The sequence below is a fragment of the Sinocyclocheilus anshuiensis genome, unplaced genomic scaffold (assembly GCF_001515605.1).
Source record: "Sinocyclocheilus anshuiensis isolate Anshui unplaced genomic scaffold, SAMN03320099.WGS_v1.1 scaffold1078, whole genome shotgun sequence".
In the NCBI taxonomy this organism is placed as follows: domain Eukaryota; kingdom Metazoa; phylum Chordata; class Actinopteri; order Cypriniformes; family Cyprinidae; genus Sinocyclocheilus; species Sinocyclocheilus anshuiensis.
Genome location: NW_015536516.1, coordinates 313,985 through 332,285, shown reverse-complemented (window position 1 = coordinate 332,285; position 18,301 = coordinate 313,985). Strand labels below are relative to the sequence as shown.

The 18,301-nt window shown below is 34.4% G+C and overlaps 1 protein-coding gene across 1 annotated transcript in view; it reads left to right on the top strand.

Annotated features, from left to right (window-relative positions):
* LOC107693325 (attractin-like) overlaps nucleotides 1-18,301 on the top strand; it is a 114,142-nt gene that overhangs the window by 19,164 nt on the left and 76,677 nt on the right. The window contains exons 13-22 of the mRNA XM_016492664.1: nucleotides 1,220-1,401; nucleotides 1,551-1,770; nucleotides 4,141-4,326; nucleotides 4,573-4,821; nucleotides 7,562-7,699; nucleotides 7,794-7,887; nucleotides 8,069-8,121; nucleotides 8,358-8,452; nucleotides 10,299-10,377; nucleotides 10,493-10,650. Of these exons, the coding sequence (XP_016348150.1) occupies nucleotides 1,220-1,401; nucleotides 1,551-1,770; nucleotides 4,141-4,326; nucleotides 4,573-4,821; nucleotides 7,562-7,699; nucleotides 7,794-7,887; nucleotides 8,069-8,121; nucleotides 8,358-8,452; nucleotides 10,299-10,377; nucleotides 10,493-10,650 (1,454 nt within the window). The remainder of the gene's footprint in view (nucleotides 1-1,219; nucleotides 1,402-1,550; nucleotides 1,771-4,140; nucleotides 4,327-4,572; nucleotides 4,822-7,561; nucleotides 7,700-7,793; nucleotides 7,888-8,068; nucleotides 8,122-8,357; nucleotides 8,453-10,298; nucleotides 10,378-10,492; nucleotides 10,651-18,301) is intronic.

The following is an 18,301-nucleotide window of genomic DNA, read 5'->3' as shown; positions in this document are numbered from 1 at the left end:
ATAATTCCCGCCTACAGAAATTCGAATGGTTGGGGGGTGGGGAGGGGCGAGGTTGTGGTTAGAGCGCTTGGTTGAGTGAGCGCATCAGACGAAACGATGAAGAAGAAGTGCTGCTGCAGAGTTAGTGCATAAAGAGAAAACGAAGAAGAAGAGCTGCTGTGCTGTACTGTCAAATTTTTGGCATGTCTAGAACAGCGGTTCTCAATTCCAGTCCTCGCGTACCCCCGCTCTGCACATTTTGTATGTTTCTCTTATTGCTTCATACGTTTGTTATATTTGAGAGTGAGTACAGTGCCGGATTCGCCAAAAGCTTTTGTTGAAAGACGGAGCAAGGGGCGTGGCAGTACTGAAACACAGTTTAAGCTGTTCGCCAATCACAACTCACTGGGAAAGCTAACCAATTTGTTTTTCGGAAGGCGGACCTTCATCAAAGCTTACATTTCGTTTTTCGGAAGGCGGGCCTTCATCAAACCCGGAACTAATCGAGCCGTTTGTGCCAGGATGGGGAGAAAGGTATTTTAATAATGTAAATTATGTGAAAAATAATGTGTTTTTCGAACCACCAAGCATGAGAGCATGTTCTAGTACACCCCCAAAACAAAATCAAGACATTGTAAAAGAGCATATTAGGACCCCTTTAAAGGCCTCCATAAAGAATAATAATAATAACAACATTAATTTTATTATTATTTACATTTGTTTTTAAAGGCCTCCGTTTATCATTAGGATATTATATATTATATTATATTATATAATTATGTACATATGTGTTGCCTATTGGCATTGGCAGTTATTTAAAAACCTTTTATTATAATTCTATCATTATATTTTATATTGTACTTTAAATATTTTATAGAATTTCCTGTTTTAAAAAAATATTTTATATATAGTACATTGCAAAAACAATAGCAGAACCACAAACTGATATAGAATAAAATCAATTATTGGGACAGTATGGTAGGATGGCACTCTTATCATTTATTATTATTAATATTATTTATTTGTAATTATTTTTTAAATTATTTATTATTTTAATTTGTTATTTTGTTCTTTAAAGTACTCCGTCCATCATGATAATAATGATAATATCACTATTATTATTAATATTTAATTTGTTATTTCAAAGGATTCCTCCATCATTAACACTTGATATCACAATTGCCTTGTTTGTCATATGTTAATTTGGAGGACTGATGATTGCACCATGTTTGTGTTTTAGGTAATATCTGTGGAGAGAGTTGGCACCTGGTGGGGAACTCCTGTCTAAAGCTGATCACAGCCAAGGACTCGTATGACAACGCTAAACTGGCATGTCGCAGTCACCAGGCGGTGCTGGCATCCCTCACCACGCAGAAGAAAGTCCAGTTCGTCCTCAAAGAGATGCACAACAGATCATTGCAAGTGAGTTTGCGGCACACTTTCACAGTCTTTGTTGTTCATGACGCGTTTTTTTTTACAACTTTGTCATCTGGGGGTTGTAAGGGACTAGTCTTTGTGAAGCTCTTCACACATTAAACTGAATTGAATATGAATTGTCCTGTGTGCTGCAGTCAAAAGCAGTCATCACTCCGTGGGTGGGTCTGAGGAAGATCAATGTCTCCTACTGGTGCTGGGAGGACATGTCCCCCTTCACCAATTCCACGCTACAGTGGTTGCCGGGCGAGCCCAGCGACGCTGGTTTTTGTGGGTACCTGGCTGAGCCCACTTTTAATGGCCTGAAGGCGGCAACCTGCGTCGACTCTGTTAATGGGAGTCTGTGTGAACGACCAAGTGAGAAAGATGCACATACACACACAACATTGACCAGTGCTCACTTGCCTTATTAACAGAAAACTCTAAATCATGTCAATGATTACTTTGCAAATGTGCAATTTCCTGTTTTCAGAAATAGATTAGATTAGATTAGATTAGATTAGATTACAATTCCTGTTTTAAATTATATTTTAGTTCATTATGCTTTTAATATTTTGCATCATTTCCTGTTTTTAAAAAAGATGATATTATGATATTATATTAAATGATAAATGATGTTATATTACACTGTATAATATTATTGTTATTAGTGGTCGACCGATATATCGCCTCGGCCGATATTTGCCATTTTTCAAATATTGGCATTGGCCGATAAATTTTTCTGTTTGGCCGATGCGTTCGAGGCACAGACACAGTGCTCACACTCTCCCTCTCGTTCGCCGTCGTCGTTAACAGTTCTGTCTAATACGGATAGATGTCTGTCTAATAATCCGATAGCACTATTAAACAAAGGAATTAAAATGTATACAAAATGTATTATAACGATTATTTTTATATTATTAGTAATAGAAAGGCAAACATTATAATACTTTTATTTGCATTCAGCAAATATGCATTTACATCATTTAAACAAATCTTTGAATGACTAATGAACATCTCATTTCAAAAACCTTGCAAACTTAGTCGAATCCAGTTGTGAGATCTTGTGAAGTGTGCATGTGACCTGTATGATCACGTGTTCTCTGCCTGACTTTCGGTCTGTGCAAATTGAATGCTTTAAACATTAAATTCGTGATTTCAAATTATGCTGTGCTTTATGCATTTGCCCACTCTCATATTCATGTCATTTTCACTGTGTGCTGAATGTAAAATGAGCGTTACCTTGGCTTTATTTGAAAAAATATGATTCCCAATGCACACAAACTGCCCAGAATACTGAGTGCTCTGTTGGTTACAGTCAAGCGGCAACCTTCCGCTCTCTCTCGTGAAACCAACACGGAAGTGACTAAAACTGCAATTCATCGACTGGCCACTTTACAGCAGAAAACTTTACAGCAGAAAAAAATGTGTTTACAGCCTGGTACAAAAAGTGGTTTTGGTCTATATAGCTAATTTTGCCCTTCAAGACAACTATGAGGGGGGGGTGAATTTTTTTTATAACTCATCCGTTTAAATTATATTAAGCTTTAACGTTCTGCATAATTAAGGGCGTGGCCACTTGAGTGACAGGTGGATTGCCCGCTGCTGTCACAGCCGTCACGCTAGGTGGGCATGGTTTCAGCAACCAGCTCCCGCCTCTTTGCCCATTTTCGATTATCCGGGAGTGACGCGCGGTGACGCACTGCCAAGATGGCGACAGCCCGCACCGCCCACTTTAAGCTTCAAAACGCTCTCCAGAAATCTACGGGTGACGTCAAGGACACTAAGTCCATGTTTTTATACAGTCTATGGTTACAGTTTCCTTCCTTTTTAATTATATTTGTATTAAATATTTATTTATTTGTGGAAAATACTTTATCATCTAAAGTATAAGTATGTATATTTTACAAATGTATTTTTTAATCCATTTTCAAATGATTTCAAATTTCTTAAATATTAATTAAAATAAAAACAATTATATCGGCTATCGGCCACCCTGCTTTCCAAGATATCGGCATCGGCTGTCAAAAAAACGATATCGGTCGACCACTAATTGTTATTATATTATTGTTGTTGATGTTATAAATTAATGTTTTTGAAATATACTAGATTTTATTCTTATATTTACTTACATTTAATTACATTTAATTATTTTGTTAGGTTTTTATAATAATTGATATTTTATAAATAGATTTTTTAACAGAAATGTAAAATATAATAGCAGTTTTTTAAATAACTGATGCCAATAGGCAATATACAGTAAAATAAAATGTAATCAAACATGAAAATATATCAAATAAAATTTTATATAATATATTTTAAACCAGGAATTTATAATATAATTAGATTTTTTTAAAACAGGAATTATTATATTATATTATATTATATTATATTATATTATAAATCACAGTTTTTAAATATATTATAATAGTTTTTATTTTATATATTTTCCTTTATTAAATCATATTTTATTATATATTGCCAGTTGTTATCAGTTATTGAAAAAACCTGTTGTTATTATATTACACAGATATTTTTTTTTCTTACCTTTTTTTTTAACCTTAAATCATTTATAAATCTGTTATTGCCCCTTATTTAGAAAAAAAAGCATTTGAACCTTATTTTTCTGTTGCTTATTGATATGAGAATCTTTAAAGGACTTTTTTAATGCACTTCCCTCTTTTCTCTCTCATGTGTCTTTTCTTTCATTCTCTCTGTTTCTCTGTCGGACTCTCTCTGTTCCTGCAGCGAACCACAGTGTGAAGCAGTGTCGGACGCCCTGTGCCCTGCGCTCTTCCTGTAGTGAGTGCACCAGTGGGAGCTCAGAGTGCATGTGGTGCAGTAACATGAGGCAGTGCGTGGACTCTAATGCTTATGTAGCGTCCTTCCCCTACGGCCAGTGCATGGAGTGGTACACCATGAACAGCTGCCCACGTATGTCTGGCTTTCTTTTAGTGGATTCATGCCTGGCAGCCTGTGTCTTGTTTTCTCTTTGTAAATTGAAGATTGAACATTAGCACGTCTCCTGTTTATTGACTTGTAATGGACAAAGCAGTTTTACAACGGACATAAAATCAATTCAGATTAATATACTAATAATAACTTTACTGTCAAGGGTTCAGTTTGAGGTGATTGCACTGCATGACACCTGTTATAAATGGATGTGTGTTTTTATTGTAGCGGAGAATTGTTCTGGCTACAAGACCTGTGGTCACTGTTTGGACCAGCCTGGGTGTGGGTGGTGCACTGATCCCAGCAATACAGGACGGGGCCAGTGTATAGAGGGCTCTTACCGCGGTCCAATCCAAACACTGTTCCACGCCCCTTCCTCTTCAGGCCCCTCCCTCATTCCCGCCCCTCAGCCAATGCTGAATGTGAGCTTGTGCCCACTAGAGGGCAGCTACAACTGGTCCTTCATCCAGTGCCCAGGTAAAACTCATCTCACTTTTCTAAATTGTTCTACATTGGTTGAGTTTATGAAATGTTATGAATATAGTGATGCTAAATTGAATTGGGTTTCAAAATGTCTCTTTGACGGTGATATACTTAAAGCATATATAAAATTAAGCAACATTGTGAATAGGGCTGTCACAATTACTTGTTTCCGTTTGAGTACTTGATTTTAAAAGGTCCTTGATTTCATTTTGTCCGTGAAGTGGAGTGTCCCATGGACGAGAATCCATGAAATGCATTAGTAGACCGTTTTTCAAGGCTGCATGATATATTAAACCCATTAAAAATCATAATAAAGCATAGTGCTATTGTGAGTTCAAACATTATGATTGAATTAAATAAACAGGCAATTCAGGTTTAATATATATGCGATTTAATTATATACATGCATGTAGGTTAGGTACGGCTCCATTAATAGTAAATGATGATCCACACTAACTATTATCAATTACATGTGAGAAGCGTCTCAAACTCCATCTCAAACTCTATCATGCATATTGTTGTGAATTTGGGTTTATTATAACCTTCATCTGGGAACGCAACGCATGCCATTTCATCAGATTTGTAAGGTAAATCATTTATATACTTACGCAAACACTGGAGAATGCATCATTATCTTTGTCAGTATGCTGTTCATCGTGATTTCAAAATAAAAGTTTAAACCTTCACTCTTGAGTTTACACATTTTGATGTCCACATATTCAAGAAATTACACGAATTACAAGAAGTGGCTGTAGCATTTCTGTCATAAAGAAAAGGCCAAATATTGAATATTAAGTGGACATTTGAATTTAATGTTGTTTAGTCAATATTAAACAAGGATTAGATTGTGCATTTAAGTGTAAAAACAATCGTCAGGCCGTTGGCGCCCTCTGCAGGCATTTGTTGTAATGCGTAATGTACATTAGCTCTATTGTTTATAATACGTTGTGTTTTAACCATTTTGTTCAATAAAACCATATGATTACTTGCTTTTGATACTTTATTTAAGCTAATTATTAGGGCTGCCACTAATTACTATTTTTATTTCGATTAATCTATCGACTAATTTATCGATTAGTCTAAACGATTAATTTCCCGCAAAAAAATCAACAATTTTACTTAAGAATATTTTATTAAACTATATTGAATTAAACCAAATGAAATCCAAAAGTAAAGTGCATTATAAAGTGCAAGAAGCAAGTGTCCATCTCATAGTCCAAATCACTGAAATCAAAGTTCAGTATCATAGTGTAACGATGACAACATATCCACGTGTTCTAGTCTACTAATAATACAATTATAATCAAAAAACACTTTTTAAAGGAGTATTTACCAGAAATATTATTTACCAGAATTCATTTAGGAGAAAATGTAAATATGCAGTATTTCTGGAAAAAAAAAAAAATATCTTTTATAAAATCAATTAATTGGAGATGGTTTTGTTTATTAAAAACAATTTTTAATTTGTTTATTCAAATTTAATGGAATCCAGAACATAATGGAAAACAGAATTTTTTGTGGTAATAAAAATAGATGTAAGTGAACAATAGCCTTCTACTGTGAACGGAGCCGATGTGTGACGCATGTACTTAACCTTATTTAATTAAATTGTAGTGTTTGTGAATTCACAATTATGCTTAATTATGATATTTAAATGGGTTTAATATATCATGCAACCTTGGAAAACAGACTAATGTGTTTTATACATTCTCGTCTGTGAAATGCGCCACTTCCGGTATTTTGCCGGTTAGTTGACGCAAGCAAAATGAAGTCGAGGATTTTAAAAAATCAAATAGTCGAATAAAATCGACGAATCACGACAACACTACTAATTATTATTGGCTCATTGCTATTATATTTGTATTTTAAGCTTAGGTCTATTTTTATTACGACAAAAAATTAGTTATAATTATCCGATTACTCAATTAATCGTCAGAATAATTGACTGATTACTCGATTACCAAAATAATCATTAATGCAGCCCTAATTGTGAATATTGCAGTGCTTTTTATTTGGTTAATCTTTCTATTGAAAGAATCCTGAAAAATGCATCACCGTTTCCACAGAAGTATTATACAGCACAAGTGTTTTCAACATTGATTATAATAAGAAATATTTCAGCATTTTGGAATAATTTCTAACGGTTAATGTGACATTACAGAGTGGAGTAATCAGTAATGCCATTTCAGGAATACAATACATTTTAAAATATATTAAAATAGAAACCATTTATTTTCAATTGTAATAATATTTCAACATATTACTATTTTTGCTGTTTTGATAAAATAAATGCAGTCTTCTTTCATAAATAATAAAAAATAAAAAAAAAAATTGGAATTGTACTACTAAAAAAGTCTAAATCTAAAACAAATTAGTTTGTTATTTTGATATATTATTTAAGAGAATGTAAATTAAAATGATTAAATATAATTGATTTAAAACCAACATTGTGTAAAACGTGTTGATCATTTTTACTTTTATTTCTTAAGTTAAAGATTGTGACTATTGTGGATGTTGAATAACCTTTAAAAGCCATTTTAGAGAGAATTTAATTATCACAGTGTATATTGAATCATTACATAGCTGACAAATACAGCTTTTTATAGATATGTTGCTCTGGCTCTGTTTGTAACTACTTCTATCTCAGTTTTACTTTAGATACTGTTTGCATTTTACTGCATAGTACTGATCATAGGTTTCCTTAAATTGTTCTATTTGTTCCTCTCTCATGCAGCGTGCCAGTGTAATGGACACAGCTCTTGTGTCAATGAGAGCGTGTGTGAGAGATGCGAGGACCTCACCACAGGCAAACAGTGCGAGAGCTGTATCTCCGGTTACTATGGCGATCCCACAAACGGGGGCAGCTGTCAACGTAAGTCTAAACACAAGCCCAGGCCAAACTACAGTTGACTTCTGCTGCCGGTTTGATAGGGTCTTAACTGTATGTGTGTGTTGGTCATTTGCAGCTTGTAAGTGCAACGGCCATGCCAGCATGTGTAACTCTAACAATGGCAAATGCTTCTGTACCACCAAAGGCATCAAAGGAGACCGCTGCCATTTGTAAGTGTGCGCTCTCACACTCGTTCTGCCTCAGTCTTGTGAGGTTTTCTCTGCTCTGCCATTAGAAGTAATTTGTCAAATGTACGACGGATAGCTTATCGTTATCTTCTCTATATCAAACTCTGTTCTTTATAATTCTACTCATTTTCACTCTGGGCTTTTGTTTCGTTATGTCCCTCAGGTGTGAGGTAGAGAACCGTTACCAGGGCAACCCTCTGAAGGGAACGTGTTATTGTGAGTATGTCAATGCAGCGGCTGATGGCTGTTCATATTGTGGCTATTTGAGTAATTTAGTCATTTTCAGAACTAGTCATTTTGTCCTTACCTGACTAAATCAGACAGAAAACACAAACCTGCACATGTGTCAGTCAATCTGGGAAAATATCCAGATTTTAAGTATATAGTTTTTCAATATTACCTTTTCTCCTCTTCCTCTCACACACAACTGTATCTTTATCTCTGACGCACAGACACTCTGCTGATAGATTACCAGTTTACCTTCAGTTTGTCTCAGGAGGACGACCGCTACTACACTGCTATCAACTTTGTGGCAACTCCAGATGAGGTGCGTTATGCTGAAAAGACTTTACTGTTCAAAAAGTACTTTTTTTTTTTTTTTTTTCTTGTGGAGTCATGGTCAACTAGGTGTCAATAAACCAAGGCTGACAGTTTACCTTGATTTGCAAACACAGCAAACCTTGATATGATCAAATAGTGAACTAATTTGATTGACATGCAGTTGGACGTCTGATGTTACTGTTATCCATAAAGCTTTTTTTTTTTCATACATTTATTCAGCAATTCACTGTTGAACAGAGGAAACAATACAGCATTAAGGGGGTTTACCAAGGACGCATTCTTAAAGTGCACCTATTATGTCCCTTTTTACAAGATGTAATATAAGTCTCATGTGTCCCCAGAATGTGTCTGTGAAGTTTCAGCTCAAAATACCCCACAGATCATTTATTAGATCATTTTGAAAATGCCTATTTTGAGTGGAAGCAGAAACACGCCGTTTTAGTGCCTGTATCTTTAAATGCACATGAACTGTAGCTCACCGCCCCCTTTTCCAGAATAGGGCTGTGCCTTTACAGCTTGTACCTTGGGTACTCTGCCAAAACAAAACATCTGTTAGGTTTTGATTATCATGTCTATCGCGCTAAAATCATGCGTTTTAAAGCCATATCAGTTTAAACTTTTGATATACGCACACATCCAAAGCACGCGCACAGAAAGCGGCTGTCACACGGCATATGAGTACTAAACTAAGTTCTCTTTTATGTCTTATTGCACTTAAACTGTCAAATACACACAAGTTTATGTTAAAAACACACAAGTTACAAAAACACAGTCGCTCATGTCTGTGAAGGCAAACTGCTGGGAAAGAAATTGCATGTTTATGTTAGATCTGTGTATTAAGTGACAGCAGCGTAATATACAGTACCTGCTGCTGTCTATGCTGTTAATATGACCCAAACTAAATAAAAAAAGAAAATCACTCACTGCTCTTGAATGATTTCTGTAGCTCTAATAAGATGACATTTCTTACTTGAATGCTGCTTTTAAATGCTCTAGTGTGAAGATAAACATGGCGGATTGTGTGCGGCTCACTCAGGGCGGGGTCTCTGCTAATACGGCAGTGTCCATCAACAGTTGTGGGTGGGGCTTGTAAAATGTGACGTCACTTTTTACAGACTCTGCAAACGGCTTGTTCTGAGACACTGCTTATGATTTATGGGGATAAAAAAAGAGCAGGTGGAATTTTACCATTATAGGGTGGTTGTGTACACACACTTGCCAGCACACATTGATGTTCAAACAACATATAAAAGTGAATTTTGCATAATAGGTGCCCTTTAATTAAAATTGAGTAGAAAAACGATAGAAACGTTTGTTAACTGCCATAGACCATGCCTTATGTACTTTCAGTGAGGTCCATCTCGAAATTTTGAAGATTTGTGACACAGTTTGCATTTTTGATTAAATAAACGCAGCCTTTGCAGAAATCTCGTTCAAAAACATAAAACATTTGGAACAACAGTGTTGTTATATTTGCAAGAAATTCGCCATCAAAATATTTTAAATATTACACAAGCGTCTATTAATGTCTATTTTTATATAATCTAGTTACTTATGTAATAAAAGGGATTTTATCATTTAATTTTTTTCTTGAGTTGAGTTAAAAACGAGACTCAAACAGAAGACATGTCATGCATAAATTTAGATAAGCATCAGTTTGGAAAGTAGATTATGCTTTAAATTATACTGCTGATATGCCATCGTATAAAAGCTACAGCAGTTTGTGGACATTTTGGCTTATATAATACATTTTAGAAGTTGTATATTTTTCTTTGAATATTACATATACTGTCATTTTTCCGTCTGAATGTTTTTTTGGATTTCTCTTGCAGCAAAATCGAGACCTGGACATGTTTATTAATGCCTCAAAAAACTTTAACCTCAACATCACATGGGCAACCAGCTTTGGAGGTATGGAGCCCCGACATGTGTTAAACATATATTTTAAGCACATCATAAATGTGCTGTGTGTGCAGCTGAAACTCTCTTCCTTCCTGTAACCCTGCATTTCTTCCTTTCTGAGCAGCTGGGACTCAAGCTGGTGAGGAAATCCCTATAGTCTCCCGCAACAACATAAAGGAATTCAAAGACAGTTTCTCCAATGAGAAGTTTGATTTCCGTAGCAATGCCAACATTACCTTCTACGTGTATGTCAGCAACTTTACCTGGCCAGTCAAAATCCAGGTGAGAAGAGTCCGCACATTATTGAGTCCGGTGATGTACACAGAGAAAAATATCACGTCTGTGTGTATGAGCGCTGTTTAAACATCAGCGAGGGTCTTTGTGTTTTGTTTTGCTATCTTATCTGTAAATTCACAGAGGCCGTGTCCTTTTATTCTTTCTCATATATCTTTGGCCTTTTCTGTCTGGTCTGGAAATGATTTGGCAGAGCTTTCCTTTCCCTCCCTCTTCTCCTCTCATCTCTTCTCCTCCTCTTTTCCTTTCCCCCTCCTCTCTTCCTTTGCTTTGGTAAGTGAGTGGTCTAACCTACCCTCCTGTGCTAGGATGCTAAAACTCAGAGTTTAGTTTGATTCTCCGTCCGCTGTTCTAGAGCACGTTCTCTCCTCAGCTCATGGAGAAAGGGTGAATTTCACACAGGTAACGCCCTTATCGTCTCTCGTTCGCCTTTCGCCTCTAGCTGATTTTTGGCTGCCGCGTTTCGTCTAACAGGGATTGCATGCGTGGATCCGAGCACGATTGCGGGCGGGAGGGCTTGTGCCATGGTAGCTCTGGAGGACAGAGGGGTTGTCAGGCGTTAGAGTAGAACGACGAGAGGGATTGGGCTGGAGAAAAACGCAGCGCTCGAAACCTGCTCTATAAACACGGCAGGCTGAGACTGAGAGTGTCAGGAGGAATGTTAAGTTGAAACACATGGCTCTTTGAGAGAGAGACTGAGGGAAGAGCCTGAGAGGAATAAGAGAATCAGAGAGATCAGAAAGTTCAGAAGAGGCACAATTCCAGCCTTCTGTTTCTGGCTCTTGTTTTCGTTTTGCCTGTGGTCAAAGAGTCTGTGCGGCCTGTGTAGTTTTTGGCCAGCGGAATGGAAGCGTGTGAATCTAAACAAGAGTATAGTAGGAGCGTTCATGTGTCGAGTTTCTGTGTGAGAATGTTATTTAAAAGCAGAATTTGGTTGAGCTTCATGAAAACATTTACAGGTCACATATCAACCCCAAATCAAATATTTAGCATGAAGACCTTTTTTATTAAGAATCACATGATTGTGAAGTTCATTTACCTTCAAATTCTTAATAATACCAAAATGGATCCAGACATTTGACTTTGTGTTTGCATTTTTACATTTTTAATTGGTGTAAATTAATCATTACTGTAAACAGTACAACAAATGCTGCCACTGTATCTAAATACTGTTGAATGGAAGCCCATTTTCGCCACAGTTGAGAAAAAAATTTCTTTAAGTCATAATAATGAGAATGTTTCTCATAATTATGACTTAGTATCTCATTATATTGAGAAACTTTCTCGAAATAATGAGAAACTTTCTTGAAATAATTACTTATTTTCTCGAAATATTGAGAATTTCTCGAAATAATGACTTAATCCACGCATGCGCAGTGCAAGAGTGACGGCACGCTAGTGACATCTGTTGGTCAAAGCCATGCAGGAACACAGCAATCATTGCTTTGTTCTGTAATCTAAAGTGTATAATCTGTAATTAAATAACGATTTCAGATCAATTATCTGCATGTAGTCTTGTTAATTTGTATCACTTACCAAATTACTCTGCCAGATAGTTCATGGCTTCAAACATTCCAGACTAATATTTCAGTTAAGAATCCCTTTTATGAAGATTTTATGAAGAAATGGAAGCCATTACACATATAAACTTAATTAATAGATATTTATTTTGATGATTTATTAGTTTTATTAGCTGTCCCTTTCATGCATCACATGCATACAATGTTCATACAGTAAGCCATCTCATTTCAAAAGCACAAAGCATCGTTGTTCGTTACCAAGGCAACCGCTTAGTCTTGGTCTTCAGCGTCCCGCTTCTTGCAGGACAAATGCTTAACGTGAAAAAAGCTTAACATGGCTTGAAGTACAAAGACAGACTGAAGCAAGTTCAGTACACAACTTAATGATCATGCATACTGTATACAGGCATTCAGCTGGACCCAAAATATATATGAATGCAATGCAAAACTGCAACGCTTATTCTATAACTGTTTTCTATAGGAAAACGCTTAACGTGCAACTTTGAGTGTTGCATTCAAATTCTGGGCTCTTATGCTTGCCTTTATGCATGATCAATAATATTGTATCCTGAATTGGTCATTGTACTTTAAGCCACATTAAGCATTTTTCACGTTCACATGTCCTGCAAGGAGCGGTGTGGGACGCTGAAGACCAAATGGTTGCCGTGGTAATGAACAACTACGCTTTGTGCTAGTGAGATGAGATTGGGCTACTGTATAAACATTGTGGGCCTATGCATGTGATGCATGAAAGTGACAGCTAATAAAACTACCAAATCATCGAAATTAACATCTATTCATTAAGTTTATATGTGTAATGGCTTTCATTTCTTCATAAAATGTGTGTGATTTTTGTTGGAATATATTCCTCTATATCTGTTTGAAGCCATGAACTATCATTGTCTGGCAGAGTAACTTGTTGGTAGATGCTACAAATTAACAAGATCACATGCAGATAACTTACCTGAAATTGTTAATTAATGACAGATTATACACTTTAGATTACAGAACAAATGTTTGCGGTGTTCCTGCATGGCTTTGAATAACAGATGTCGCTAACGTTGCATTGCGCATGCATGGATTAATTCATTATTTCGAGAAAATAACTCATTATTTCCAGAAAGTTTCTAATTATTTCGAGATGTTAAGTCATTAATGATAAAATTTCTCATTATTTCGAGAAAGTTTCTCATTATTATGAGAACGTTTCTCATTATTTAGAGATGTTAAGTCATTAATTATCAAATTTCTCATTATTATGAGAAAGTTTCTCGTTATGAGATTTTATACCCTGAGTATTATAATATATTAACTCATAATTATATATTAAGGCATAATTACAAGAAAGTTTCTAATTATTATGACATAGTAAGTCGTTATTATGAGAAAGTTTCTCAATATAATGAGAAACTAAGTCATAATTATGAGAAATTATGACGTACAGAATTATATTTTTTCTCAAAGTGGCGGGAACGGGCTTCCATACTGTTGAAATAACAATTATTAGGGGTTCAAGCACACAGTGCTGAAACCCTATTGTATAATTGTTAGGATTTTTCAAACACCTAAATTTTCTCTACGACGCACGGTTTGTCCAGAAAATTGAATCTCGATCAAACCACTGCAGTAATATTCTCTGGATTCTCTAGATCAATAATTATCAAAAAATATTTGAATTTTGTCCTTCGGTTACCTATAACGGGGTCATTATAAAAGGGGCGTGGTCAAATATACATCAAAGCCTATAAAACCTAAACAAAAATTCAAAACTTTACGAAACGTGGCGAAAACATGTGTCAGATGACTCCTAACAAGCATGCAAAATTTCATGGAGATTGGACCATAGGTGGCGCTATAACAGTTAAAAAGGTCTCAAAAACACAGTATTTCTGTAGTAAATTACCTCAAATTGTAGAACATGTTCATATATTCACACAAACACTATATCTTCATATCATATGATAGATCTCCTCATTCTGAACAACTTTACCTCTGGGACCAATGCTGTCAATCAAACTGTTCATTAAATATTTGAGATTATTTTAAAAACCTACTTTTGTGAACTTGTCCTCGGTTTTTAACTCAAAATTAATTAAATCAGTGCAGTACTATTCTCTAGGCTCTCTAGGTCAATAATTATCAAACAAATGTTGAACATTTGCATTTGGACAATTATAAACCGGTCATTTTATCATATGTTCTTTAGATTGTGTACCCAAAGGCCTAAAATCCTAAAAGAAAGCCCACAATGTCTCTCAAAACTGTGTAAAATGATGCATAGTTTCATGTTAAACAAGCATGCAACATTTAAGAGAGGTTGTGCAAAAAATAACATAATAGTTATAAAGGTTAAACACAGTGTTGTATGAGAAATTGCATTTATAACCACTAGATGGCAGCGGAAGACCACTAATGGGCTCATTAAATGCACTGAAACAGTACTAAGTGCTTGAACCCCGGTCATTGCTGCTTGCAGCTATATTTATTATTATTATTATTCCGCCGTAAAATTGATCGTGCAGACCAAACCGTAAGTCCTAGAGACTTGAAACTTGGCCAGATGGTAGACCTCAATTTGGGGAGAACCTATCAAAGACTCAGCCCAATCGGCCAATAGGGGGTGCTACAACTATCAAAAACGCGTGACCCCCTTTGTGATTTTGGGTCCTGGAGGTCACGTTTTTCCGCAAGTTTGAATTATGTCCAAAACCTACTTTTGCGAACTAGTCTTAGGTTTTTTGCCTGATCGGAACCAAACCACTAGAGAAATATTCTCTGGACAGTGAATATCAATAATTATCAAAAAAAAGTTTATATTTCGACTCCTTGTCGCATAGGGACACCAAAATGTTCGTAAGGGGAGGGGCCATTTTTACTAAAATGGCTATAACTCATGAACGGAATGAGATCTCCACCAAACTCGGTACACATGTGTATGAACTCAATCTTTGGTCAAATAAAAAAAATTGCGCAGCTCTGCCACTTTGTGGCGCTATAAGATGGAAAAAACATAAAAAACAGCTATAACTACACAAGCGTTAGTCCAATTGACCTGAAAATTGATATGCAGTGTCTTTGTCCAATGTGCCATAAGGGTCTATGAGGACATTGGCGTATCTCAAAAAACTATGAAGTTTGAGCACCTATTAGACAAGGTTAACGGAGGCCGATCGGAACGAAACTTGGTGGGCATGTTCGACTCATGGCCCTAATGGTCTGTAAGAATTTTGAAAGAAATCGGCAACTAGTTGGCGCTAACGGGTTTTATGGCTCTGTAATCACGTGGTATTTCACACATCCACACAATATGCATATCATTTGATAGATCTCCTCATACTGAGCAACTTTGCCTCAAGAACCATTGCTGTCAATCAAATCGTTCATTAAATTTTCTCAATTATGTTAAAAACCTACTTTTGCGAACTAGTCCTAGGTTTTTCGATCAAACCACTGCAGTAATATTCTCTGGACTCTCTAGATCAATAATTATAAAAAAAAAAAAAAATTGTCCTTTTGGTAGCTATAACGGGGTCGTTTAGAAAAGGGGCATGGTCAGGTGCATGCAAAAGCCTATATCTCCAAAACAAAAATTCAGAACTTCAGAAAAGAAGGTGAGCACATGTGACTTATGATGTTATAAAAGCATGCAAAGTTTCATGAAGATCAGACCATACGCGGTGCTATAACAGTTATAAAGGCTTTAAAAACTCTAGTGTACACAAAAATCTACAACACTTAAAAGGAAAGTCAAAACATGACAAAACGATGTAAACTCATGCATTATATGATTCTAAACAATCATGCCAAATTTTATGGTGATTGGATAGAAACTGACACTGTAACAGTTATGAAGGTTAAAAACATTACATATCTATGTTTCATGTACTGAAAGTGGAAATACAACCACTAGATGGCAGTAATGGATCACTCATTGGCTCATTCTATCACTCATATAGTTATTTTCTCAGTTTTTATTTAGGTACTGATGTTCAGAGAGTTTAAAATCATTATTATAACATTTAAAATCACATTTATTCAAAGTTTACCTCTTCATACAGACATATCAGTTTTGACAATTATGCCACATTATGATTAAATTTAAACCTGTAAGTCATTTCAAATATCTATATATCTTCAACATAATTTGTATATGTGTGTGTGAGCATGCTTAGTCATTAAGTAATAGAGTGTGTTTTAAGTAATATAGTTCAACCTTTTCATTACTCTGTGTCATCAGATTCTCCATCATGGAAGTGTTCTGGTGTCAGCCATACATTTCTGTCAAATAGAAGTGTGATTGTATGTTATTGAGTTTATGAACTTATTAAGATATAGTTACAATTCAATTTTAATTGTTTGTATATATAAAGATATGCAAAGTATTTACAAAAGAAAAAATTATATATTAAAGACAAAAATGTGATTGTGAAGTTTGGGAAACATTTGACATTACAGAATTTAAAAATAAATTTTAAAACTAAGTACATCAAAAAGTAAAAATAAGACAAACATATAAAGAAATAAATCATCCATTCATTACATTTCAGTTCTTTCCATACATTACAGTCAGAAAATGTTTTGAAGTACATCCAAAAATCCAAAACGTATATAAATGAACTCATTTGAAAAGTAAAACTGAAAAATATGCTGTAATTGCAAATAAACGTCCATTCATTTGTTCGTTCATTCATTCATTTCTGCAGTTTTAAGTATTTCTATATATGAAAGTAGTAAAGTCTTTGTGTTAATAAATGTTTTTAAAACAAAAGTGACATTAATTAAAAAAATTGTGAGGTATAATATTATTTTAAGTTAGAAAATATAAAAATGTGTTTATAAAAAACAAAGTTTAAGGAACAAAAAAATTAATTCATTCATTCATTACTTTTCAGTGCATGTAAAATGCATTTTGAAAATAAAAAGGACACATTGGTTAACAAAAACTGATATATATGAAGTAGTACATTAAAGAAACAAAAATAACAACATATCAGGAGTACACAATATTCCAACCTTAAACCCTTAAACGCTTCTTTTAATTGAAAACGTTGAAAATCTTCCGTTAATCCTAATTTCAAACATAAAAAAACATGAGAGAATAATCAAATATTTTTCTAAATATAGTGTATGAAAATAAAAGTGAAAAATATAAAATAAATGTAAAGCAATATTTATTAATTCAATGTTCATTGTTTGTATATATGAAGATATGCAAAATATTTGTGTTAATACATGTTTACCAAACACAAATTTACATATTTAAGACAAAAATGTAATTATGAAGTACGGAAAACATTTGAATTTACGGAGTATAAAAATAAATTACAAATTAAAAATACATCAAAAACTGAAAATAAGAAATATAAAAAGATATCATTCATTCACTATTTCGTTTCTTATATACATTACAGTCAGAAAATGCATTGAAGCACATCCAAAAATCCAAAACTCATATAAGTGAACTTACTCATTTAAAAAGTAAAAGTGAAAAATGTGCAGTAATTGTAAATAAATATTCATTCATTCATTTGTTCATGCAGTTTTAAGTATTTGTAATAAAGTAAGAAAGTAATAATGTGTTTGTGTTAATAAATGTTTTTAAAAGAAATGTGACATTAATTTTAAAAAAGTGGGAAGTTTGATAATATTTTAAGTCACAGAATATAGAGATATATGTAAAAACCAAATACATAAAAAAGTTAAAATAACAACAAAATAATTCATTCATTCATTCATTACTTTTTAGTTCATGTAAAAATGCATTTTGAAAGTAAAAAGGACAATTGGATAACAAAAATTGATAGATACGAAGTAGTACATTAAAGAAACAAAAATATCAACATATCAGGAGTATTAAAGTTTTCTTAGTATCAACCGTAAACACTTTCTTTAATGAAATAAAAGTGCATTGACTGACATGGTACTGAAAATATCCGTATTTATTTAAAAGAAACAACACATCTAACATTCACACACACACACCTCATACAAATTGTAACATATGTAAATTAGTATTTTTAAAGGTAGATGTATTTAAAAGTTGCAAATAATACAGGTTCTGTAATAATACAGGTTTTTTTTTTTTTTATCAGGTTCTGAGCTGTTGTTGTATAATAGTA